Source organism: Ictidomys tridecemlineatus, chromosome 7 (genome assembly GCF_052094955.1).
Source record: "Ictidomys tridecemlineatus isolate mIctTri1 chromosome 7, mIctTri1.hap1, whole genome shotgun sequence".
In the NCBI taxonomy this organism is placed as follows: domain Eukaryota; kingdom Metazoa; phylum Chordata; class Mammalia; order Rodentia; family Sciuridae; genus Ictidomys; species Ictidomys tridecemlineatus.
Genome location: NC_135483.1, coordinates 40,877,957 through 40,904,498, shown reverse-complemented (window position 1 = coordinate 40,904,498; position 26,542 = coordinate 40,877,957). Strand labels below are relative to the sequence as shown.

The 26,542-nt window shown below is 39.3% G+C and overlaps 1 protein-coding gene across 7 annotated transcripts; it reads left to right on the top strand.

Moving 5' to 3' along the window:
- Positions 1–17,684: 17,684 nt before the first annotated feature.
- On the top strand, positions 17,685–26,248 carry Pdp1 (pyruvate dehydrogenase phosphatase catalytic subunit 1). Of its 7 annotated transcripts, none has more exons than XM_021728669.3 (3): positions 17,686–17,842; positions 18,687–18,721; positions 22,245–26,248. In XM_021728669.3, exons 2-3 carry the CDS (start codon positions 18,691–18,693, stop codon positions 23,900–23,902), a joined length of 1,689 nt encoding a protein of 562 aa, XP_021584344.1. In that variant the 5' UTR covers positions 17,686–17,842; positions 18,687–18,690; the 3' UTR covers positions 23,903–26,248. The 7 variants fall into 7 exon arrangements, with proteins under 7 accessions (XP_005328710.1, XP_021584344.1, XP_040149793.1 ...); XM_040293859.2 differs by lacking the exon at positions 17,686–17,842 and adding an exon at positions 18,003–18,169; XM_078016915.1 differs by lacking the exon at positions 17,686–17,842 and adding an exon at positions 18,017–18,034.
- Positions 26,249–26,542: the final 294 nt, after the last annotated feature.

Genomic DNA, 26,542 nt, shown 5'->3' with positions numbered 1-26,542 from the left:
GCTTTGCTCCACCATGCACTTCCTGCAATGATGTTTTGCCTTACCTCTCACCTAAATTAACTATGAACTAAAACCTCTTCATGAGCCAAAATAAATCTTTCCTCCTTTTTATTTCAGGTATTTTGTTACAGTGACAGAAAGCTGACCAACACCATACCTGTGAATTTGACCTTATTTGGAAATAAGTTCCCTGCAAATGTAATAAAACTTAAGATGAGGTCCTTAGGGTCGACAGTCCCATAGGACTAGTGTCCTTATAAAAAACACTGATTCAGAAAGAGCCAAGGAGTGCCAAAGACTGCTGGTAACCACCCAAAGCTAGCCAGAGGCAAGGAAAGATGCCTCCCTACAGGTTTCAGAGAGAGCATGGCCATTTGGCATTTTAATTTTGGACTTTTGGCCTCCAGAACTAAGAGACAATAAATTTCTGTGTTAAGTCACCCAGTTTGTGGCATGATGTTACAGCAGTACTCGGAAATGAATAGAGAGTTTAGGCAAACAGGCCATGGGCACATAGCTGATGATGGCAGAGGAGACAGGGGACCATAACACTGTGATTCCCTTTCCAGAACTTTTGTCCATGTCCTGGGCTTTATTCTTCTGAGGCTACCTGTTAAGTTGTTCCTCTCTATTTTTCTCACATCTTTTGTCTTTGTTCTAGATTTCTATAATTTCCTTCAAATAGATTTTTGTTATCATCTTCCACCATTGTAAAAAAAAAAAAGTGAGACCTTCAGGATAAGTTTAAGTAACAATTCCACGAGTACATACACTCCCTTCATCCTGATTCACTAGCTAACATCTTGCCAAATTGCTTATTTCCCTGTCTTCCTCTCCATTCAGGTATATACTTTCCTCCTGAGCCATTTGAAAGTTGTATTTCACATCTAAATATTTCAGCAATTATCTCCTGAGAATGAAGGTATTCATTTATCCTTTCTAACACCCAGATTCAAGGTATTCAATACCAACACAAAAGTAATATCTACTAAAAATGACTATCTTTAAATTTTTCAATTGACCCCCAAATCCCCTTCACAGACATTTTCTTCCCTCCTCCATCCCTTCATCTCAAATGTCCTTTCCTTCATTTTTGAATCCAGCATCCAATCATCCAACCATCATGTTTATCTATTTATTATATATTTATTTTGTTTTACTTTCACAACAATGACATTTTTGAAGAGTCCAAGCCAGTTGCTCTACATTGTAATCTGAATTTGTCTGCTTGTATCCTCATGATCAGATTTAGGTTAGACATTCTTTGGCAATAAGTTTACCTAGTTTGTGCTGTACATACCCATTGCATCTCACCGGGAAAAGTGCCAGCCAATCATCACCCTTATTGATGATGTTAGGCATCTGTAATAGTGACATCTGCGAGATCTTCCCATTGTAAACATACCTATTTCCTACCATAATTAATGAATAAACTGAGGGTGGTATTTAAGAGAATAGTTGTTCCAAACTGTAATATAATATATCCATAGTTAAAAACAAGCTGGGCGAGATGGCACATACCTGTAATCCCAGTGGCTTGGGAAGGATTCCAAGTTCAAAGCCAGCCTCAAAAACTTAATGAGGTCCTAAGCACTTAGCAAGACGCTTCTCCAAAATAAATAAATTTTTAAAAAGGGGGCTGGGCATGTGACTCAGTTTTTAAGAGACCCTAAGTACCAAAAAAAAAATGTTGACTTGATATATTATTCTACAGCTGAAATGGTATATCTAATATGCTGTGCTTGATTTAACACATGTTGTTTTTTAAACAAGGGGTAAAGGTGAGGTTAAGGTCAAAACCAATTCTCCTCCTTTATAAACCACCAGCTTACAGAAATCAGGTCATTTTCATGACTTTATCAGCCAGCATGTGTAATATTATCTGGGTTTTCATCTCATCCAAGCTTGCTAATCCTCATTAAAATTGGCATTGAAACTTAAGAAGGCATAGTGAAAGCTAAGTATATTAGAGCAAAACCCTAGGTAGGTTAAAGCACAAAACAACATTAGGCAAATCAAAAGTTTGCTTTACAACATCTCAAAGTGGGATATCACAGATAACATAAAGCTTATTCTATTATAGTGGTATTTTCCTTGCTGACTACCACAAAGAACATGAACTTGAGAAAGCAAGACAAAAATAGATCTCCACAGCCACAAAAATCAGTTTTGAAAGGTCAAAAATACTCTGCCTTAATGGAAGTTAGTGTTTAGTAATCAGTGTAACAAAACTACACACACACCCCCCTAAGTCTCAGGGAATTTTCTTTTACTTTTTCTTTTTTTGAGGTACTGGGAATTGAATCCAGGGGTGTTTGACCACTGAATTACACTCCACACTTTTTAGGTTTTTTTTTTTTTGAGAGAGAGAGGGGGGGGGGAGAGAGAGAGAGAGAGAGAGAGAGAGAGAGAGAGAGAGAGAGAGAGAGAGAGAGAGTTTTTCAACATTTATTTTTTAGTTTTCGGCGGACACAACATCCCTGTTTGTATGTGGTGCTGAGGATCAAACCCGGGCCGCACGCATGCCAGGCAAGCGCGCCACCACTTGAGCCACATCCCCAGCCCCACACTTTTTAGTTTTTATTTTGAAACAGGGTCTTGCTGAGTTACCAAGGGTGGCCTCAAATTTGCACTTGTGATTCTTCTGTCTCATTCTCCCTGAGTAGCTGGGATTGTAGTCCTGTGGTCATTGCACCTGGATAATCTCAGCAAATATTAAACACAGTGTTCAGGGCCAACCCTCAGGGAGTCCCTATGCCACAAAGGGCAAGGTCATTGTAGGATTCCTACAGAATTCATTCTGTATCATTTCCCCTAGCAGGCAACCAGTTCCATGAGAACACGGTCTTACCCTGTTTTATCTCTAATGTCCTGGACAATATGGGACACACACATCAGGTGTACAATGATTATTGGATGAATGAATAAATAACTAAAAACAATGTTTTCCCACATTAGCCCAATTCAACTTTTCCCAACTTTTTAAAATTTGTTCTAATTAATAATTATACATGACAGTAGAATGCATTTTGACAAGTACATAAATGGAGTATAATTTCTCATTCTTTTGTTTGTACATGATATAAAATCACACTGGTCGTGTAGTCATAAATGTACGTAGGGTAATAATGTCTGATTCATTCTACTATCCTTCCTACCTCCATGCCCCCTCTCCTCCCTTCACTCCCCTCTTCCTAATCCAAAGTACCTCTATTTTTCCCTAGCACCCCCTTACTGTGAATGAGCATCCGCATATCAGAGAAAACATTCAGCCTTTGGTTTTTGGGGCTTGGCTTATTTCACTTAGCATGATGTTCTCCAGCTCCATCCATTTACCTGAAAATGCCATAATTTTACTCTTCATTAAGGCTGAGGAATATTCCATTGTGTATAAATAACACATTTTCTTTATCCATTAATCTGTTGAAGGGCATCTAGGTTGTTTCCACGGTTTGGCTATTGTGAATTGGACTGCTATAAACATACTACAGTGGCTGCATAACTGTAATATGCTGATTTTAAGTCCTTTGGGTATAAACTGAGGAGTAGGCTAACTGGGTAAATGGTGGGTCCATTCCAAGTTTTCTGAGGAATCTCCATATTGCTTCCCATAAGGATTGCGCCAACTTGCAGTACCACCAGCAACATCTGAGTGTAGTTTTTTCCCCCAGATCCTCACCAACAAACTTTCTAAACAAAAAGCAACAACAACAAAAAATGTAACTTTGGGACTCCTCCACCTATATTTAATTTAGTTACAAAACATGCTTCTTGTGCTCTATGAATAGAATAAAAGGAGCCTTCTTAGTCTCTCAACCCAACAGCTCAGCTGGTCATTTCAGGGCAGACAGCCTTCAACACATTCCTCAGTGTGCCAGATCAGGTTATGATTGCACCCCTTTAGGCCATGTTTCTTTTACTTTTTGAAGAACATGTTTCTTTTTCTTTTATTTTTAATTTTTCTTACTTTTTGCAAATCAGGAACTAAGTAGACTCATTCTTCATCACTGGCTAGTTCACCTCCATCCAAAATTTCCATTGCTGACTTGCTAAAGGTCATGGGGAGATGGAGATGTAAGGATTATTGATAGAATGTATAATTTGCATAAATATTTAACATGTATCTACATGACTTGGCAAGAAATATAAGGTTTTGATTAATTTGCTTAAATATATGAGTTAGTCAAAATAAGTGATCTGTCCTGTAAACATTGACAGATTTTTTTGTTCTTGTACAGATGCTTTAGTTGCAAAGAATCTTAAAAAACAATGGTTCACATGAATCTGGACCATCCAGATTCAAAGGAGAGGGGACAGGAGAAAGGAAACAGCAATAATAGAAATAAAAAGTATAAGAAGAATAGTAGTTTGTGTTTATTCCATATGCTTATTTACAAGAGCCCTACAAAGTAAGAACCATTATCTCTATTGTAGACAGCAGGAATTTGAGGTTTACCAAGGCTGAGACTAGACCGTTGTAAGAAGAATAAGAGGTAGAACAAGGATTCAAATGGAGCATGTCTGACCTCAGAGCCCTCATGCTTGGCCCTACACAGTGATTGTATCCAAGTGCACAGTAGAGATGAAGCCTGTTATTTACAACTATTATCTGGCAAACTTTCAAGGAAATCTTCGATCACTTCTGAAAGTGCTTATGCTGGGAGAAACTCAAGATGGATTGAGTGCCAATAAGGTCACCACCCCTGCGGTGTGGTAGAGGAATCCCTATAATCTTCTTAAATATCCCTTCGATACTGCTCAGCCTTTTAATAGTCTTTGTATGGAACTGCAAATTGGTGTACAATTCTGGAAAACAGTATGGAGATTCCTCAGAAAACTTGGAATGGAACCACCATTTGACCCAGCTATTCCACTTCTTGGCATATACCCAAAGGACTTAAAATCAGCATATTACAGTGATGCAGCCACGTCAGTGTTTGTAGCAGCTCAACTCACAATAGCTAAACTATGGAACCAAACTAGATGCCCTTCAAGAGATGAATGGATAAAGAAAATGTGGTACATATACACAATGGAATATTACTCAGCCTTCATGAAGAATGAAATTATGGCATTTGCCAGTAAGAATATCATGCTAAGTGAAATAAGACAATTTAGGGTCTCACTAAATACAAAAGGCTGAATGTTTTCTCTAATAAGCAGATGCTGATCCAAAATGGGTGGGGGGATGGTAGGGAAGAATGAAGGAACTTTAGATCAGGCAGAGGAGAGTGAGGGGAGGGGAGGGGGTGTGGGGATGGGAAGGATGGTAAAATGAGATGGACATTATTATCCAATATACATGCATGATGACACTACCAGTGTGACTCTGCATCATGTACAGAGGAATGAGAAGTTGTGTTCCATTTGTGTACAATGTGTCAAAATGCATTCTACTGTCATGTATAATTAAAACAAGTTAAAAAATAAAAAATAAGAAGTTACACTCCATATATGTATAATATGTCAAAATACATCCTAATTATAACTAATAAGAACAATAAAAATAAGTTTAAGAAGCAGAAAAACCAGCAAAAAAAAGTCTCTGGGGTTCACCTTGAACCCTTCTTCAGAGATGACACATTCCCCAAAATTATGAATATAGTTCAATTCCAGAGAGGGATCCACATGCAAATAGATGAGAAGCTTTGTACTGAAGGGGAGTTGAATGAGGACACTGGGCACAGCCAGCATTCAGTGTGGCCCAGTTAAAGATTCTATTACTGCGATTTGCTAACACACAGATCCAATGGTTCACTCTTTCTCCCTTCCCCTTGCAAAAACTTGTCCTAAATACAAAGGTTCTTTTTATTTTTTACCTAACACATAGAAATAAGTGGAAAGCTTATATTCATCAAGCCTAACTTTATTTAAACTGTGTAAGATTTTATGGGGGAATGTTCTCCCCAAATCAGTTTCCACTCTGGCAACACTGCTTTCCATATACAGTTCACATTCTCCACTACTTGGTTATAGATTTTCTCTCTTGCTTCTCACCTGCCCCCAACACTTTCCTAGATGCATACAAGAAAAACATTCAAAACCAGTTGTAAAAAGGAAGCATAAATTTTTCCTTTCTTGCAAATTAATTTCCTCTTAATACAGATATGGTTAAGCAGCGGGCAGCCAATCCAAGAAGCTCCTTTCTGCAGGAGTATGTCTCTTCCAACCCCAGCTCACAAGTAATCATCCATAATGAGGCTCCTAATATTTTGGACTTGAAGGACCATCAAATGGCTGAATTCACAAAAATGTGAACGGATATGAGGCTGCCAATTTTCATTTTGCAATTAAGAAAACACTATAATATAAATTATTATGACTTCATAAAGTAAAATAATATAATTTCAGGATGATGATGATGAAGAAAATGATGATGATGATTTTGTAGAGGGGATTGAACTCAGGGGGCACTCAACCATTGAATCACATTCCCAGTCCTATTTTGTATTTTATTTAGAGATAGGGTCTCACTGAGTTGCTTAGTGCCTTGCTTTTGCTGAGGCTGAACTTGAACTCTTGATCCTCTTGCCTCTGCCTCCTGAGTCACTGGGATTATAGGCATGCACCACTACACTTGGCCCAGGCTAATTTTTTAAATCAAAAAGCTCACTTGTGGGATTTAGTTTGTACATTTTTTTTAAATCACTGCTTCCTTCCTCCACCACCCTTCATTCTGCCAAAATCAGTGAAAATTCTATTAGTATCCTGAGATCATTTGGGGACCACAGATCCAAGTAAAAGTCTTCCCTGACATTTGTCCCCTCCACTACCCATGCAGAAGTAGTCCCTTTCTCTTTGCTTCTCAAGCATTTTGTGATTTCACATAGAGTCATCATTATTCTGGTTAATGTTCATCCAGCAGCTATACTACAAGTTTTTAAAGGCATAGAGATTGAATATTACTCTTTTCTCCATTTGCAGAATATCATACAAAGTTAATGTACTTATCAAATTAATTTGCAGACAAGTCAGTCAAATGTTAGGATAAGGCTCTCTCCCTAGACAAAACTGATCACCTTATTTCCAAACTGGCATACCATAGCAGGGTCTGGAAGGAAGTCCAAGAAGCATAAAGAAAATTATAAGAACTTTCAAAAGCCATAAGCAAATAGAATTTAAACTGAAATTATAATATTTTGTAAACACCACTGTTCAAAAAAATTCTCAGCTAAGATATTGATTTGGGGTTGGGTTCAAACATTATGGTGACATTGATTTATACATATTTCAAATAAAAATAGAATTTCCAGATACAAAATACAATAAGAATCATAAAAAGGTCACGTGATAGCCAGTAGCAAACGAGACCCTATATTCATTTATCCAGGTCATTTATTGGTGAGTCATGATTTGTGGTCTGAAACCCAAACACAGTTCCCTGAAACCAAGAAAACATCATTCTCTAATCTATTTCCCTGATGAAATCTGGCAACAATTCAGCAATGCGGTAAAAATATGCTCCATAAAAAATATCTTTATGGGTTCTCCCATTACAATGATAATTTCCTCTTAGGAGGTGGAGAATCATCAAAAACTTTAATCCTTTAAACGCAGAAATTTCCCATAAACTTAAATAGTACAAGGAAGTAAAATTCTAATCAATTTTTTCTGGTACTACCACATTCAAAGAATGTAAACATACATAGTATTAGGTTAGCTGTTATTTTAACTTCTTAGTAGTACCCAAATGTTAAATTGCTTAGTGTGGGCTTAAGGTTCAAAATAGAGCTTACCTTTAGTAGTAATTAAATAAAATTGTGAGGCTGCACAAAGCTGTATGGATAAAATTGTGGTGGCACTGGCAACTGTAAGCAGGATTGGAGGAAGAAAACTAGAATCACAAAGCATTACACTTGCTGACATTCATCTCCCTAGTCTTCAAGATGAAAGAAATTGAAGCATCTCTGGGTGCCAAACCTGAGCATGTTTTTTTTTTATTTTTTATTTTTTCTGAGCATGTTTAAATCCAGTGCCTTTGTTAAGGCAGTATCATGCAGGCTTAGTTACATTATTTATTCACTATATTTGGCAGTCTCCAAGAAGGCCTCCAGTGGTCCCTGCCGCTGGAATTCACACTCTTGTAGAATTTCCTCCCATATTTTACCAGGGTTCATATGTGTGAGTAATAGAACACAGAAGTGATTGTATTTCACTTTCAAGATTGTATGTGCACATGACAGCTTCAGTCTGGGTTTCTCTGAGCTCACTCACTGGGGAAAGCTAGCTGCCATGTGGTGGGTAAAACTACAGAGGGGCCCATGTCGCAACAAATGGAGATGTTCTGCCAATAGCCATGTGAGTGAGCTGGAAGCATATTCTCCAACTCCAGCTGAGTGTCTATATGCCTGCAGTCTTGACACTTTGACAGTAACCTCATGAGACCCTAAGCCAGAGCCACTAATTTGCCCCCGAATTCCTAATTCTCAGAAACTGAGATAAATATTTGCTGTTCCAAGATAATTTTGGAGGGGGGGGATTTGTTATCCAGTAATAGATAATATACCTGTGATTTATTGTTTGTTTATTTTTTGTACTAGAGATTGAATCTGGAGGCACTTTACCACTGAGTCACATTCCCAGACCTTCTTATTTTTTAAGACAGAGTCTTGGTAAGTTGCCTATGACTTCACTAAGTTGCTGAGGCAAGCCTCAAACTTGCAATCCTCCTGCCTCAGCCTCCCAAGTTACTGGGATTACAGGCGTGTGCCACTGTGCCCAGATACCTATTGTGATTTATGTTATATGTTAGATAAATTAATTGAACTTCTGCTTCTTTCTGTGTAGAGATTAATACCAATATGAATATATTTATACTCACTCTCCTTTGTTCCAAAGTGAATTTATGGCTACTTTCAAGTATGTGAAAAATTCCAGGTAGCATAAATTAAAAAAGAGAGGACAGAAAAACTCCTTCACTTTCTTGCTGCCATTGCTTAGATCTGTATTTTAACTCTTTATTACCATATTTAGGCTATAGCCTTCAGTTATTCCCAAAGGAGCCATGATCTATATCATTGTCAGAACACTTTTCTTTCATCACAATTCAATCAAATGCCAATCAGCATCCTGATTATAGAGTGAGAAATCCAGTATCCCTAAAATTAGAGACTTTCAAGTATCAAGATTCAGCCATATGCCCCAATTCTAGCATCTGTGCTTCACCCAACATCCTCCAGATTTTCTCCTGTTCCTCTCTGGGACTTTCTGCACTGTAGTTCCCACTCAGAATGCACCACTACCACATCCTTTCTGGATCCCAATTCCATTCTCTAATCCTAGCTCAGATCTTAGTTCAGAAAATTAAGTCTCAGTGTGGGAGATTCTAATGGTCCCATTGTCCAACTCTCAACCTTATCCATACATCCTCCAGTCATCCAGCCAACATTTACTGGGCACCTCCTCAGCCAAGCTAAAAATGAGTATGAGAGGTTCAGCACTGAAAGAGATCATAATTGATAGAGAGGCTGGCATGCAAATGATCACAATATAAGTACAATGGTCAACACATGAACAAAGGTCTTTGTGAGCACATTCTTCGTCATCTGGCATCTAGATTCTATGTAAATGTCTCCACTAACAGGAAACCCATTATCTCAAGAAGTAGCTAATTCCATTTCCTGAAAATATAAACACATGAAGTTACCATAATGAGTTTAAATCTAACTTCCACACATTTATTCTAGTTTTATCAAACTTCGATTTTTCCAAGGATAAATCTTTCTTTTCACATGACTGTCATCAAAGTATTTGAAGACCATGTTATGAATATCCCCAAATTTCTCATATATTCTTATTTTAGACTTGTCAACCTGCTGGCATCCCTCCTTTGGCTTCACTGCAGATTTTTTGCCACGGCACCATGGCAGGCACACACAGCATGGGAGGCTGTGGCAGGAGGATCACAAGTCTAAAGCCAGCCTCAGAAATTTAATAAGACCCTGTCTCAAAATAAAAATTAAAAGAGCTGGAGATGTAGCTCAGTGGTTAAGTGCCCCTGGGTTCAATCCCTGGTACAAAAAAAAAAGACTTTTATGTTATTCAAAGATTGGTGGGGATTCACCAAGGTAGAGTGGTCTTATCTTGAGGCAACTTAAATCCACATGTACATTTTGGGGAGGGAAGTGGGCACCCTCATTACATTGCTGGTAACAGGCAATCCAAAACTCTGGAGAGTCCTTTTCGCTCTCATATACCCAAGTGATCTCTCATCCAAAAGCCGAATTTGAATGTCTCATACTGGGGCTCATGGCATTCTTCTTTGTACTGTTATTCAAATGTTTTTACTTATCCTATTTAAGTTCTCCACCTAAATATTTTTCTTAAGGGTAAGGTATTTTCACTATTCTTATTTTCCTTTATGAATGAATAAATGAATATCAAAGGGAGGAAAGCCCTGTGGTATGCAGAATAATCCCTAAAAATGATGCCTAAGATGTCATCCCCAGGACTTGTGAATGTCTATGTTACATGACAATGGAGAATTAAGGGTGCACAAGGAATTAAGAGTGCTAACCAGCTATTTTACAGACATCAACCTGAATTTTTACAGTGGGCCCTATGTAATCACAAGGGTTTGTTCAAAAGGCAGGCAGAAGAGGAAGTCAGAGTCAGAGGGTGATCTGAAGATGCTACTCTACTGTAGAATGGAAAAAGGATCCAAGAGAGAAGAATTGATGGGAACTCATACATAAAAGCTGCAAAAAGAAACAAAAGGCTCCCTAGTACCTCAGACACTTCCCTTAGGCCCAGAGAGACTCAGGTCAGACTTCTGACCTGCAGAACTGAAAGCTAATGTGTGTGTTGTTTCAAGTAGCAACAGGGAACTAATTAAAGGGCTAATAAAATTTGGTATTATTTGCCAGCCATCATTTGGCATTTCTACTTACATTATCCTTAATGCTTATAACATGGAGGAGGAGGAGGGGAAGAAGGAGGGGGTGAAGGAGAAGAGAGGAGGTGAAGGGGAGGTAGGGGAGGGGAGGAGGAGAAGAGGAAGGAGGAGGAGGAGGAGGAGGAGGAGAAACTATTGGGTAAATTGTGAAAGATTACCCAGCTAGAAAAATGCAGAGGTAGGATTTGAACTCAGGTCTTGGTGATGCCAACTCATACTCATCTCAAAAAACCATGATGCCTAAGAAGGGATAAAATCACAATTCAAATGTGATACCTGAGTAACTCTCTAAATATTCTGATTAGAGTCTCAGAGCCCATTATTCCCAGAAGAAACAGGATACATAATAGCTATTATTAACATTTCTCTTTAATTCATTGGCTTCCTTCTCTCCTTGAACTTTTATCTCTATAGTTCATACTGCTTAAACATAAAAATACTAGGGAGACTGAGGCAGGAGGATCAAAAGCTAGAGGCCAGCCTGGGCAATTTAGCAAGACCCTGTGTCAAAATAAAAAGAACTAGGATGTAACTCAGTGGTAGAATGCTTGCATAGCAGGTGTGAGACCCTAGGTTTAATTCCCAGTACCAAAAAATTAATAAGCGAATTAAATTACTTGAACACTAACTTATCACTTTTGATAGATCAAATTATTCACTCCATATTATGAAATCAACTATAGTTTTATCTGTAGGATGCAGATTGAATACATGAGGCATTCAATTACAAATATTTATGACACCTAGTATACATGGAAAACATACTTTTATAAGTCATAACTGCTTCTCCTGGAAAACCATAACTTAGGTATACATAATGTAATGCTGGTTACAGACACAATAAGAATGGTGAAAATCCTACAATTATAAGGATATAGTTTGCTTCAAATCCATAATGAAATGTGAAACTGTCTATAGTTCTCACAAAGCTATAATTAATTGAATCCTAATTTTGACATAAGCCCTTTTAAAAGAAAACCTAATAGAACAAAATAGTGATATTTCATTCATTCATGATATATCTCTAAGCATTCAGCTGTTGTAGTATGCCACTATTTCTTCATTTAAAATGAGTTCATTCACTCATTATTGAGCACCAATTGTGTATAGTGGTCACAATGGCACAGTGCCCTAGAGTAAAATGCTCTAGGGTCTTAAGATGGTTCTACCACTTCCTATTAATATGATCCTGAGGCAAATTACTCTCATTAAGACTCAGTTTCCTCTCCTGTGAAATGCACAGGCTAATCCCTACCTCTCACTGAGACAACACACTTAGACCAGGGAGTGCTATACAGAAATCACCCATGACTAGATGGTTCTCACTACATGATATGCCATAGGTTTATACTGGTGTATAAGAGAGACATGGCCCCTGCACCTGAGTAGCTTATGTTTTAGAAGTTAAAAAAGAAAGATAGCCTTTAAGAAGTTTGCAAATAAGTTACTAGTTTTAAAGTTATCACTTAGAAACTCCTGATGAAGTCTACAGACTGGCAGGGTCTGCTTCACAGGCATCCATGACTTAGTACCTATTATAAATCCATCCCATGTTTCAGTTCCCCTGAAGTTCTTTCTCCACTTTATACCTTCTGTATTTTGGAGAATCTATCTATAAAATTACACTGAATGAAAAATCTTGCCAGATTGTTTAATGACCAGACAATAATACCAATTCCCTCTTTAACCCTTCCCCCTCTTGCTCATGCATGTCTCCTTAGTATCTTAAAATACTTCACTGCTGGGCATGGTGGTGCATGCTTGTAATACCAGCAATTTGAAAGAATGAGGAACAATTGCAAGTTTAAGGCCAATCTCAGCATAAAATAAAATATAAATATAAAAAATAAAAAAAGGACTGGGGATGTAGCTCAGTGGTAGAATGCTCCTGGGTTCAATCTCCAGCATCCAAAACAAAACAAAAAACCTCATTGACAGGAATCTTTTGAGGTATCCATGGTCTCTGATTAACAATTTTATAACTTTATTATGGTGTGAAAGTGATACACATTCAGTTGAAACTATGCTTCTAGTTTTGAATTTTAATCTTTTCCTGGATTAGAGATATGTTGTATGATACTCTCTTGAAGCTGAGAAGTGACAGTGAGCCACAGCTCCTAGTCAGCCACATTGTCACTACAGTAAATGACTGACACTCTGCAGTGTGTTGTGTTGGTAGGCTACAATATTCAGTAGGTTAGATGTATTCAATGCATTTTCAACTTCTGATGGGTTTATTGGGGGCATACTACTTTTGAAAATAAATGCAGATTTGTGCCAATCTCAGGCCCACAGACATACAGTCCTCTTGCTATAAACCGTTGAGCCTCTATAAGAAACCTCAGTTGCCTACTTTTCTATTCTTTGTCACATTCAATGAATTGCAGAGAAATGTTCTGCTGATAGCCAGGAGACTTCTTCTGTCCCTAATATATATATTAGGGACAGAAGAAGGATCAACAAAGGATCAACAGGTTGTTCTAGTGGTTAAAACAATCTCTGAGGTCAAAGTACCAAACCCAAAGGCCTGAGCCCTGGCCCTGGCTCTGACAAGATAGACATATATATATATATATATATATATATATATATATATATATTTTGTGGTGTGTGTGAGGGTGTACTGGGGATTGAATCCAAGTGCACTTTACCACTGAGCTACATCCCCAGTCCTTATTTTTTGAGATATGTTCTCCTAAATTCCTCCAGCTGGCCTTGAATTTGTGATCCTCCTGCCTCAACATCCCAAATCGCTGGGCTTAAAGGTGTGCACCACACCAAGCCCAGCTTATCCCTAATTTTACAAGAAAATGAAGCTTTATATACTTATTTTTCCTATTGTTTATTCTATTGACTCTTAAAATTTGATGAAAATTGAGTCCTTTTCAAATACAGAATGAGACAAATGTTAAAGCTCCTAGAACAGCCTCTGATCTGAAGATGAGCCACCCATACATTTTGTTTCCTTAGTGTAGGTAATTTGTCAATTTCACTGCATAGCTCCAAGTAAGTTAATTACAAAGAAGGAACTCAACATTGATACGGTAAGAAGGCAGATATCCATTGTTTAGCTATTGGGTAATTATTTGCTAGTTCCTAGCAAAGACCTCTAAGGGAAATAGGAGATCGAGTGTGGTGAACTAGTCTCTCTTCCTTCTGGTTGCTGATTTTGGCAAAGGCCACAATAAGTCAGCAACTATCAGGCCCACATGCAGATCTATTTTAAGCTTCCTGGCTGGCACCACTGAGGCTACTGGACCATCTCCATGTTGTCAAAGCTAACCTCCAATACCCCCACCCCCAAGGGTCTTTTCATCTGCCCACAAGAACACCAGGCCAATCTGGTCAAGCATTTGCTCATTTCTAAGTTTATTGTAGGTCAATAAAATAACTAAATTTTAAGGGTCACATTCAAAAACTTTAACATTTTTAATATCAAAGAAAGTATTTGTGTAGACAAAACAGGCATAGTGCTTTCTTTGTACCAGGCTATTTTTGAAGCCCCTTCCTCTCTCCTTGCCAGTCCCTTCTCTACAACAATCTTGGGTTGTTTTTGTGCTACTTTTCAACAACTTCAAACACTAAAGGATCAACAGGTTGTTCTAGTGGTTAAAACAATCTCTGAGGTCAAAGTACCAAACCCAAAGGCCTGAGCCCTGGCCCTGGCTCTGACAAGATAGACATGTTATAACAAACAACCCTTTTTAAGTAAGCCCATTAGATGGCCAAATGGAGCTCCATCTAGAAATAGGCCAAGGTCAGGCCAGAGATGAATCAAGACTGCTCTAGTGTACTAGCAGTTGTCACCTCTGTAGAAGGACTGGCATTTTATAATGTGCGTGTTACTGCATCATAGAACTTTGCAATTTGAGAACAGAACTTATACCTCTATATAAGATTGTTTCAGACCTATCATTTTAGGAGATTTTATTCTGACTCCAGAAATATCTTGGCATTCAATCCTGATGATAAATTCTTTATATTTAGTGGGGGCAAATATTAGGTTTTTTTGAACCCATGGACTTGTGCTTACCAATGAACTACATTCCAGCCCTTATAAAATATTATTTTGAGTAAGGGTCTTATTAAATTGCCCAAGGTGGCCTTAACTTCAGTCCTTTTGACTTAGTCTCTGCAGTAGCTGTGATTACAGGTATGTGACACCATGCCCCACCAAATGCCAGTTTTTTTTAAGTGTGGGTATTATCTTCAGAAATAGTCATGCAGAACTAGTAATAAGATGGGAAAATTAATACTATTCTGGTATAAAACCAAAGAGCTGTCAATAGTAAAACAAGTTGGGAGTGTCCTGTGCAGATCTGAAAACTATTTGAACAGGGGATTTTAAAAGTGCTCTGAAAAATGACAATGTCAGTATGGAATAAGGGTATACGCAAGGTCACAACTTTGAAGAGGTCATTTGCTATGGATGCATAAATTCTGGAGACTCACAACCATTGGTTTATAGATATCAGAGAAGTCTATTATAAATATTTCTGGGTCCACAGGCAGAAACTCTTAGCTTCAATGACTTGATCTCCATACTTAAAAAGCAGAGACTAAAGGTAGTAGCACTCATCACATAAATTAAATTGACAGACTAAGGGTCTAAGACTCAATATCTTAATAACAATACCATCTCACCATAAAATCTATTGCATTTGAGGATCTGGGTCTCTTGCTTTCCTGGTGCCTTAATCTATAACACTGACTTGAAACATCCTTAATAATAACAGTGAATGCTTATATAGCACTTGCCATCTTTCTTAGCAAGTTATACAGAGCAACTCAATACAGCCTGGTGAATTATTTCTACTTTTATTCTTAAGATTCCTATGATAGCAATAAGACACAACAGAGGTTGCCCCAGACCATATAGTAAGGTGGCAAAGGGGGACTGGAATTCAGACAGTCTCACCAGATATGTTTATAATTATAATGCTACACCATCCTATGCTGCCTCTATGAGACAAGAGAAAACCAGATTCACAAATGAGGTTCTTAACAGAAAAATGAAGGAAAATTTATGGGAAGCTCATCTGAAAAGCAAAAAAGGAGAGGAAGTGAGGCAGATGGACCTATGTAAACTAGGATGAAGGCCAGAAGATCAAGATCAGCCACAAGAGTTCTCTGGGACTTGTCAAAAAAGACTCTCCTTTAATTTATTTAGAGAATAGAGGAGGAAGTTTGAAAGACCCAGGTGTTAAGACCAATATTTTGGGGCCAGGTGGGTGGGACAAGCCTGTATTCCCAGACACTAGGGAGGCTGAGGCAGGAGGATTACATGATTAAAACCAGCTTCAGCAATTTAGTGAGGCCCTGAGCAATTTAGAGACCTTGTCTCAAATTTTATTTTGTCTCAAAATAAAAAAAGGCTGTGGCTCAGTAGTTGAAAGCCCTTGGGTTCAATCCTTAGTACCAAAAAAACAACCAAACAACAACCAATCAACCAGCTAAACAAACAAAAACCACCTAGTTTGGGTTTAGTTTTTCCTTTATTACATAAAAATCCAGTAATTCAGATTAAAAGAATCCACAGTAATGCTAACATGATAGTTTTTATATCCAGTCCAAAGCACTTCATAAACTTTATTGGCTTGTCAGCAGTTATACATAATAAATCAAGGTCGACTCATTGTCTTAACACTAGGCAGAATAAGTGCAATGATCTCTCCGATATCCCAAAGGAAGCTTTTAGAAGCCATTTTCCTGTAAAGAGGGGATCTGTGTGGATAGAGCTAAGTGAGGAAGCTTTTAGAAGCTACTTTCCCATAAGGAGTGGGTATGGGTGAGTGGAGGTAAATGAAGGGCCCTCAATGTCTTCAGTTTGGCCATATTCAGAGCCAACGCCTAACCTCCTCTCACAGGTGCTGAAAACTGTCTTATGTTGGGAAAATGGATCTCACCATTGGTAATGGCTCAAAGGATCTTCTGACTCTCAAGTTCAGTTCTCTTCACAACTTTTGCAGACTACAGTCTATCCCTTTTCCTTGTAACCAGTCAGGGCAAACGAAGCAATACTGATTTCACAGTCCTTCAGGGAAGGTGACTACACACCTATTGGACGAGGAAAATAATTCTTTCATCTAAATTTCTCCTGTTCTTTAACTAGCTCCCTCTGCCTGGGATCTGAGGGGCATCTAGGAAAACAATATCCGAATTAATGGTCCTAAAACCCACAACTCTATTCTGAATGAATGATAGCAAGAGCTGCACTCAAGACTACGTCGCAGGTTGGAGTGAACTTCAAACGGTTTAGTCTCGAGTTGGGCCGGGAGTTGCTCCCGCAGTCTACGCTGGGAAACCTGCACATACCGGCGATGTGAGTCGCGGGGGGGCGGCGTGGCGATCAGGCCGGCCTTACGCACGACGCAGCCCGCGCCGAGGTACTACATTCGCGGAAGCCCTCCTGGCGGGATAGCAGCCCGTGCCCCGAACCCCACGCGCGCAAATGATGCTTGGGCCCGCCCAGAAGACAACTCCTTCCTGGGCCAGCCTCCCACAATCACCACCACACAGCCCAGCTTAACAGCGGACCCTCGTACAACTCAGTCCCGCCTTCCACCAGCTATAAGGCGAGATCACGTGAACAGGTCCGGGCAACCAATGGGCGGCCCTCGCCGAATGGAAGGGATTGTCTGACCCCCGTGACGTCACAAAGCTAGCGGGTACTGCGCTCCTCTTCCGCCCCCGCCCTCAAGGCTACTGCCCGCTCTCCGCCTCCCCGCCCACTTTCCACTGCGCAGCCAATAGGGAGGCGGGATGCGCTCCGGCCGGAACGTGAGGGCGGGGCAGGGTGGTGGCCCGGCGGGGCAGGGGCGCGGAGTGGGCCGGCCGGGGGCGAGGTGCCGCGCTCCAGGGAGCTGAGCGGGTTGCGTGAGAGAGCACCTAGTGGTGCCTTCGCCGCCTCCTCGTCGGGGAAAAACTGCTAGTCTTCTGCTGTGCCCGGTTCGTATTCTTTGCTCCCCGCCCCGAGCCGCTCCGTCCGGAATCCTCCTCCACGGTCCAAAGTTGTGAGGGGGGCGTCGGGGTTGGGGTGCACGGCGCTCGTGTGGAGTGACGGCCGCGGGCGTGCGGAGGGCGGGCTGGTGGCGGTCGGGGCGGGGGCGGACGGAGCCCCAGAGCGCCAGGTGCACGCGGGTGCGTTGGGGCTGCAGGTCAGGCGTGGCGGTGCGGCTAGCTGCTGCGGGCGCTAGCCGGCCGCATTGGCCTCTAGTCCTCAGGGTTTCACGCACCGGCTGTCAGCGCGAGGGCGCGGTGGGAACCCAGGAGAGAGTGAGCTCGGGAGGCTGTGTCGGGCGGGGCGTTCTTTGCCTAAGGGTCTCCCCTGACACACCCCGTGGGCCTCGTTGGCTCCGCACGCAGCCGTCTCAGGGTGGCCCCTGGTAGTCTCTGCTAAAACAGGCGCCGCGTGGGCCGGGCGGGACAGGCAGCTGGAGGATGCCGCGCGCTGGTGGGCTCCGCGCCGGAACTGCACGGAGGGACCCAGGCGAGCCTCAGCTCGCGCCTGGGCCCCCACCGCCTTGGGCTGTGACTCTGCCTCTTTGGCAGGGTGGGTTTGTTTGTTTGGTTTCCTCCTTCTCTCCACCCCTTTCTCCCTCCTCTATCCTCTTTCCCCCTCCCAGCCCATTCACCGGGCTGAAGCAAGACCTCGCCCCTCCTCCGCTCCCGCCTCCCTGCCGCCGCCTCCTCTAATGAGCATCTCTGCCTTGCTTTCAATGGGTCGGTGCTGCTGTCGCTGCTGCTGCTCGCGCGGGTTGTGGATGTTGTCGGCTCCGTGTTGTGATGACAGGAGAATGTGTGTGTGTCCCGGGCCCAGACGAATTGGTAGGTATTCACTTAACTACCTGCGTTGGGTACCCAAGGAAGGATGGTGACTGATTTTGTGTGTGGATGGTTTTAGGTGGGTTGGCATGGAATTAAGGCATCAGGTAGATAGGAAAAAGGGACAAAGGCATCCTGGACCAGGATAGCTTTAATGCCTCAATAAGTGTGATTTTCAGGTAGGGACAAAGGAAACTCATCAAACAAGTGCTGGCAAGGTGCTTTATGTCTTGTGAAGGAAACTGGTTTCTTCATTCATTGAAGATACAGGAGCTACGAAATGGCTAGGCATTACCAGAAAATGCTAAAAAATCGCAAAGAGTTTTTATGCAGTGTGTTTAATGCAACCAGATTACATAAACCGGGGTTCCGATACATATACTGACTATCTTAGCATTTCTTTTTTCATTTGCCTCTGAAGGTTTGTAAGGCTAAAGAGCTCCAGTGAAGGTGCATAGCTTTTTCTAATTATTTTGGTTTGTTGGTTTACTGATAATGTAGAATAATTTCATGGCACAGGCTCTGATGAACACATAGGTAAAAATGGATGGGTCTTTTTCCTATGTGTGCCAGTACATCTTTCCGTATTAGTCATTGGCAAAATCGGCCAAATCTTCCTCCGGCTGAGATGCTGCTTGTATCGTGGCTGAGTCTGGATCATGGGGAGGGAACTTTTCAATGAAATTGTGCTTAGGAATAATAACTTGGAAATTTGACACTGCTCTAGTTAACCAACAACTGGACCTTTTTGTACTTGTTGCCAAATCCAAGAGTCTTCTACTTGGTTAATTAAGCAAGTTTATCAGCAGAACTTTTGATTCCATAGGGGTTTTTGTTGTTAAGGTACAGACATTCTTAAAGATATTAAGGGGTTTTCAGTGCTCGCTAACTACTATTTATCAAAGCATTTGAATGACTATTGACTTCTAAAGGTATCTGGTCTGATAAAGAGAATATATCATTTCTACTGATATGATACAATACTAAATCACAGAGCAGGGTTTTTCTAAATCACACCTTCCCTAAAAATTTGCCTTTTAAAGCATGTTAGGAGCTGGGGGCTCTGAATCTCAGCCTATATGCTAAGCCCCTGAATAACTGAAGATACATTTGAAAAAAATTCCCTCTGCTTTTTTGTCTTTAGTCTTGAATACTATTGCTTTGAAAAAAATGTAATTGAGTAGATTGCTTGAATTTAAATATTATTCAAAGCACCTGCTGCATGCATGAATCATGAGCTCTTTAACACAAGATTTCATTCATTGTGCAGTCAACTATAAAAGCAGAAAAAACTACCAAAACAAAAGAATTTAAGGAGAGTACAGATCTCCTGGACTTGTTAATCCTTGATTAGTGTGCCATCAAATCCTGTTAGGCATTTATTAACCTCCCACTCCCATCTTAAGTTTTAAAGAAAGGATAAATACAGACTTATACATTATGAGGAAATGGTTTCAATTAAGATTTCATGTGTTTTATATGTTTAGTAATAGAAAAATCTTCATACACAGCATAAAATGATTTAATGTTTTTTGCATGCAAATCTAAAAAAGTAATATAGTTTACATCTGGAAGCCAAAGTCATGTGGCCCAACATTTGAGCACCTCTCCTCATACTTAACCTTTGGATGACTTTCAGGTATTCATTTGAAGTGCTGTTAAGTGGTTAGGCCTGATAGATTCTTCTCATTCTGGAATTTTTACCTTTCATTACTGCATTTCAGAATGCTTTTTTAGCTATGAATTCTCATTTCCCAAATTGTAGCCATACTTTCTTTTACCTGATCTTGTCTTTATTTTTGTAAACAAATCCCTTTTTAAATAGTGCAGTTAAAATAATTGTACTTTCTACCACTTGTGAAAGAGGTTCTATATGGCTGGCTTATTCAGTGCTTACTACAAAAGCAAATAAGAATTGGTGATTATTCAGTTTTTAGTTTTCTCTGTTTCCCCACTTACTATTTCTCAAATTACCTTTCAAAAAAGGTGCGTAAAAAGATTTAAAATATAACTAACATTCTGTATGATAGCTATAAAATTTTTTTCCTCCTTGGGTTCGAACTTTGGAAAGAAAGGTTTATATTAAGACTTATGTGGTTTTAGTTTCCTATTCCTTTTTGTTCACTGCATTTGCTTCTATACTTAAGTATTTCTGAAATCTGTCTCTATATAGTTCAAATGAATACTTTGAAGCAATATCTTAGGAATTCCAGGAAAGTATGTGTTGAGGAAAAAGAGAGATATTATCTGGAATAATGATACACATTCATTAAAATTTCCAGATAAATGCCAGCAAATCATTTTCAGGGCCATGTGATTTTTAAAAAAAAATTATAATTATAATGCCATACCCTTATAATCTAAACCTTTGACTAGCTTTTCACTGATCTTTGTTGCTTTTTTAGGGCAGATAGATATCTTTTTTTAAAAAAAAGTAAAAGAAAACATCTTTCTAGGGATGGGTTCTACTTTGGATCCATAGTAGATGATAACAATATTTCTGTAGCTTTCTTTTGTGACTACTAAACAGGGAACAGTGTACACAAGAAAATTCTAAAACTTGAGATTAAAATTACTATGAAAATTTAGAGTTACTAGAATACTTAACTTTTTTTTTAATCACAAAGGGCACACAGCAAAATTCAGCAATGAATAAATAAAACCTGAATTAGATTTTAAAGATTCACATCAACAACCAAAAAGATATGAATCCTAGAAGAGGCCTTAGCATCTAGTCCAAATATTTATTTAAATATAGGAGAGTGAGACCCATAGAGGTGAGCTGACTTTTCCAGGGTTATTTGATAAGTTGGTAGCAGACCTGTGTCCCTTAGCTTGCCAAGTTGGCACAGTGGTCTAGAGAAGTAGACATTGCAAGACCATCTACTGAAGTACAAGAAGAAAATATAGGAATTTCTATTTTTACTTCATTATGTAGAAAACTTTCTGTATATGTTGTAATGAACATTATACTAATACAGTGATATGTGCATATAATTTACAAGTAGTGTATAAATATACATATGTTGGGGAAGCATCTTAACATTTTGGGAATAATAACCATGTGTAATCAATGCCAGCAATTGACCACAAGTCTAGAAACAGATCGTCCTAAATGGAAGAAGTGTCTGAACAAAATGGGAGATTCAAAGCCTTTTTAGGATAGAGAGGAAGAAGGGTGACTGGCCAGGTAGATTGCTGCGGCATGTTATGTAACCTTCATCTCCTCAGCTTTCTCCAGCCAAATCTTGTACATTCTGCACAGTTTTTACTGCATAAAGAAATTCAGAGAAACAAGTGAATTCAAATACAGCTCAGTCCTAGCTCCGTGAATGATTGGGAGTTTTAATTACCATAAAACACCCTGGAGAAATAGTACATGATATGTGAATAAAATATACTAACTCCTAGCACAGGGCTTAGCTTATAGATTCACTTACTAAATATTTTTTTTGAAAGCAAAGCTAGATTAAATAATCTGAAATGTAACTCTCTTTGTGTACATCTGTCTTAATTTGCTGTCTAGGAATCCCAGTCAGAAGTTCCAGCCTGCCGCTGTTCTCTGATGCCATGCCAGCACCAACTCAACTGTTTTTTCCTCTCATCCGTAATTGTGAGCTGAGCAGAATCTATGGCACTGCATGTTACTGCCATCACAAACATCTCTGCTGTTCATCACCCTACATTTCTCAGAGTCGCTTGAGATACACACCCCATCCAGCATATGCTACCTTTTGTAGGCCCAAGGAGAACTGGTGGCAGTATACCCAAGGAAGGAGATATGCTTCCACACCACAGAAATTTTACCTTACACCTCCACAAGTCAACAGCATCCTTAAGGCCAATGAGTACAGTTTCAAAGTGCCAGAATTTGATGGCAAAAATGTCAGTTCCATCCTTGGATTTGACAGCAATCAACTACCTGCAAATGCACCCATTGAGGACCGGAGAAGTGCAGCAACCTGCTTGCAAACCAGAGGGATGCTTTTAGGGGTTTTCGACGGCCATGCAGGTTGTGCTTGTTCACAGGCAGTCAGTGAAAGACTCTTTTATTATATTGCTGTCTCCTTATTACCCCATGAGACTTTGCTAGAGATTGAAAATGCAGTAGAGAGTGGTCGGGCACTGCTACCCATCCTCCAGTGGCACAAGCATCCCAATGATTACTTCAGTAAGGAGGCATCCAAATTGTACTTCAACAGCTTGAGGACTTACTGGCAAGAGCTTATAGACCTCAACACTGGCGAGTCAACTGATATTGATGTTAAGGAGGCTTTAATTAATGCTTTCAAGAGACTCGATAATGACATCTCTTTGGAGGCTCAAGTTGGTGATCCTAATTCTTTCCTCAATTACTTGGTGCTTCGGGTGGCATTTTCTGGGGCCACTGCTTGTGTGGCCCATGTGGATGGTGTTGACCTTCACGTGGCCAATACCGGGGATAGCAGAGCGATGCTGGGTGTGCAGGAAGAGGATGGCTCATGGTCAGCAGTCACACTTTCTAATGATCACAATGCTCAGAATGAAAGAGAACTTGAGCGGCTGAAATTAGAACACCCAAAGAATGAGGCCAAGAGTGTGGTGAAACAAGATCGGCTGCTTGGCTTGCTGATGCCTTTTAGGGCTTTTGGAGATGTAAAGTTCAAATGGAGCATTGACCTTCAAAAGAGAGTGATAGAATCTGGCCCAGACCAGTTGAATGACAATGAATATACCAAATTTATCCCTCCTAATTATCACACACCTCCCTATCTCACTGCTGAGCCAGAGGTAACTTATCACCGATTAAGGCCACAGGATAAATTTCTGGTGTTGGCTACTGATGGGTTGTGGGAGACTATGCATAGGCAGGATGTGGTTAGGATTGTGGGTGAGTACTTAACTGGTATGCATCACCAACAGCCAATAGCTGTTGGTGGCTACAAGGTGACTCTGGGACAGATGCATGGCCTTTTAACTGAAAGGAGAGCCAAGATGTCCTCTGTGTTTGAGGATCAGAATGCAGCAACCCATCTCATTCGCCATGCTGTGGGCAACAATGAGTTTGGGACTGTTGATCATGAGCGCCTCTCCAAAATGCTTAGTCTTCCAGAAGAGCTTGCACGGATGTACAGAGATGACATTACAATCATTGTAGTTCAGTTTAATTCTCATGTTGTAGGGGCATATCAAAATCAGGAATAGTCAGTGGATCTGGCAATTCTGAAATAAATATAAAGGGCAGATAGATTTTTTTTAAAAAAAAAAACATACTTACATAATGAACATTTCCAATGGGTCATTCTAAGCATTTACCCATTCGACAGTCTAGGTAGTCATGTGTTCCAAATTGACTTTGCAGCAGGGTGACAGGATCATGAGCATCTGATTTGCCTAGCTCAGACCTCACAGCACCTGTGCTCGAGGCCAGTCAGTTTTTTAAAGTAGGTGTCTTGAGATATTGAACTTCTTTTACCAATCTGAGAAAACTGGGATCATCTGACAAATATGATCTTGCATAGACCCAAAGCAAGGATCTTGGGTGTATTCTCTTGGTAAAAGGGAAGAAATGTTACTGTTCATACCTGTAGATCCCTTTCTTCACTAAGATTCTAATGTACATGAGAACATTTATTTATTGCATGATTTTCTAGGTATAAATCTATGCATTATTCACATAAATTTATTTTAGCCTGAAGTAGTTTTCAGATCCAGTACTCTAAGCCATAAATGACCATGAACCAAGCAATCTGAATTTATAAATTTTTGTGATTATTATGACAGGAGTGCTTGTTAACGTGTAAAAACAAACTATACTCCCTTCCCTACCCCTGATTTCCTTAATGTAATTGAAATATTTTCTGTTTTGCCACACACTGGAAGATGATAAAGGTTTTCAGGTTTACATACTCTTGCATTGATTAAAAGTTTTTTAGTTTGTATTAATGAAAAGTTGTATTTAGTTTGAAATAAAGATATCTAGAATAAAGAGAAGAGACTGATATGTTCAATTATTATCATCTGCAGCCACCAGCACGTCATTCTTATATAATCCCCAAAGGTTTGGCATGCTTTAATGTGTGGTGGGTAGACTGCTGCCGGGAAATCATACTTCTTAGTAGCAATAAATAATTTTGGAATTTTAGGGATGACATATATAAAATAAGTTTAATTACCTATTTGGGTAGTAATGTTTAGTATAACCATCCGGTATTGAGATGGGAGAAAATTTTTGGTTTTCCCCACTTAGACATAGGTCAATTAAAATATTTGGTTTAAAATTGCTAAAGGCTTTAAACATACTGTAGCTTAAGATAGTGTTAAGATATATAAATGAGAAATTTTTAAAAGGTAACTATCATGCATGCCTGATGTCATAGAACACTTAGTAGCATCGAGTGTTGTTTGCAGCAGTCTCCATGATTATATGCAGTCCCTTCTAATACTGTATCAAAGTGAATTAAAATAAATATATTCAAATTGGCTTTTTGGGAGCTTATTTTATATGCATCAAATGACATTTTGTTCCTGTGTTTAATGGTGATCTGTGTACAGCTGTGCATATATTTCCATCACTTACTGTTAAAAAAAAAAAAAGGCTATGCTGTGTTTGAAATTCACATAGATTTTAATACAAAACATGATCAGCTTTCTCTTGTATAATTAGTTGGATATTTAGGAGTCCTTTCAGAATTCTGTAGGATTGAACTAGATGTTCAAGGACTCTATCTCGCCTGTGGATAATAAATCAGTGTAATATTGGCTGCAAAATTTGTTCCAATTCAAAATAGACTCAGGAAGATTGTACCTCAGAACATTACATAACATTTGTTTTCTGAGGTGTTTTTCTGTTTTAATCAGCTTGAACCTTTTTTCTTAGGCAATATTTTGGAGGGGAAAAAACTATACTATTTAGTTCTAAATGCTTCGACAATTTCTTTTAATGAAATATATAGACCATGGTAGCAAAACCCATTTTTAGCTACTGTTTGAATTCCTTTTGAATACCACCACTGAAAAGTTCTATGCTATTATAACCTGAATAATAGCTCATCTCTATATGGTACAGGTAAAATAAATTTGATTTCCTGTGGTCGTGATCAAGACAATAATTCTTTTATTACATAAGAAGCTTGGTCTATAGTCTGAAAGCTGGTCTACTTTGGAAATGAAAATACAGTATGGAGTAGATATTGTGGAAATGAAAATAATTGGGTGTTAAAAATCTGTGCTGTTGTAATTGGTTGTCACTATGATATGATGTCTAGAATTAAAGTCAGTAATGTAAACTTTCATGATATGTAGCCTGCCTTAAATTTATTTTAACTTTCTAACATGTATTTAATTTCTGTAATTATATTTATTCAGTGGCTCATATCTGTAGTATACCATTAACTAGTTTTAAAAAGTTTGGTATAGTACACAGTACTTGTTAGGAACACTGTTTTATGGAAGTGTATCTGTGCAAAGACACAAAACAATTTATATCTAATATAAAAATTGTCAGATAAATGCCCACAGTGAATTAAAGCTTCATATCTGCTTTCTGAATGGCCTTTGTTGGTTTTTAATCATTAGATGCTTTCTACGGATGGTGGGTTATATTTAACTTCAGGATCCAATAAGTAAATAATATTTTTTAATTGGTGTATAATTTACATTCAATAAACATGGGAAGATTTAAAATTTATCCTATGAGATTTGGTAACCACCATCCCAATTTTCGGCAGGAAATTTCCTCATGCTCCTTTCCAGTTAACCCCTCCCAATGTAAGTATTGTTCTGACTTCTCTAACCATATATGAGTATTACCTTTCCTACAAATTAATATGAATGAATTAACAT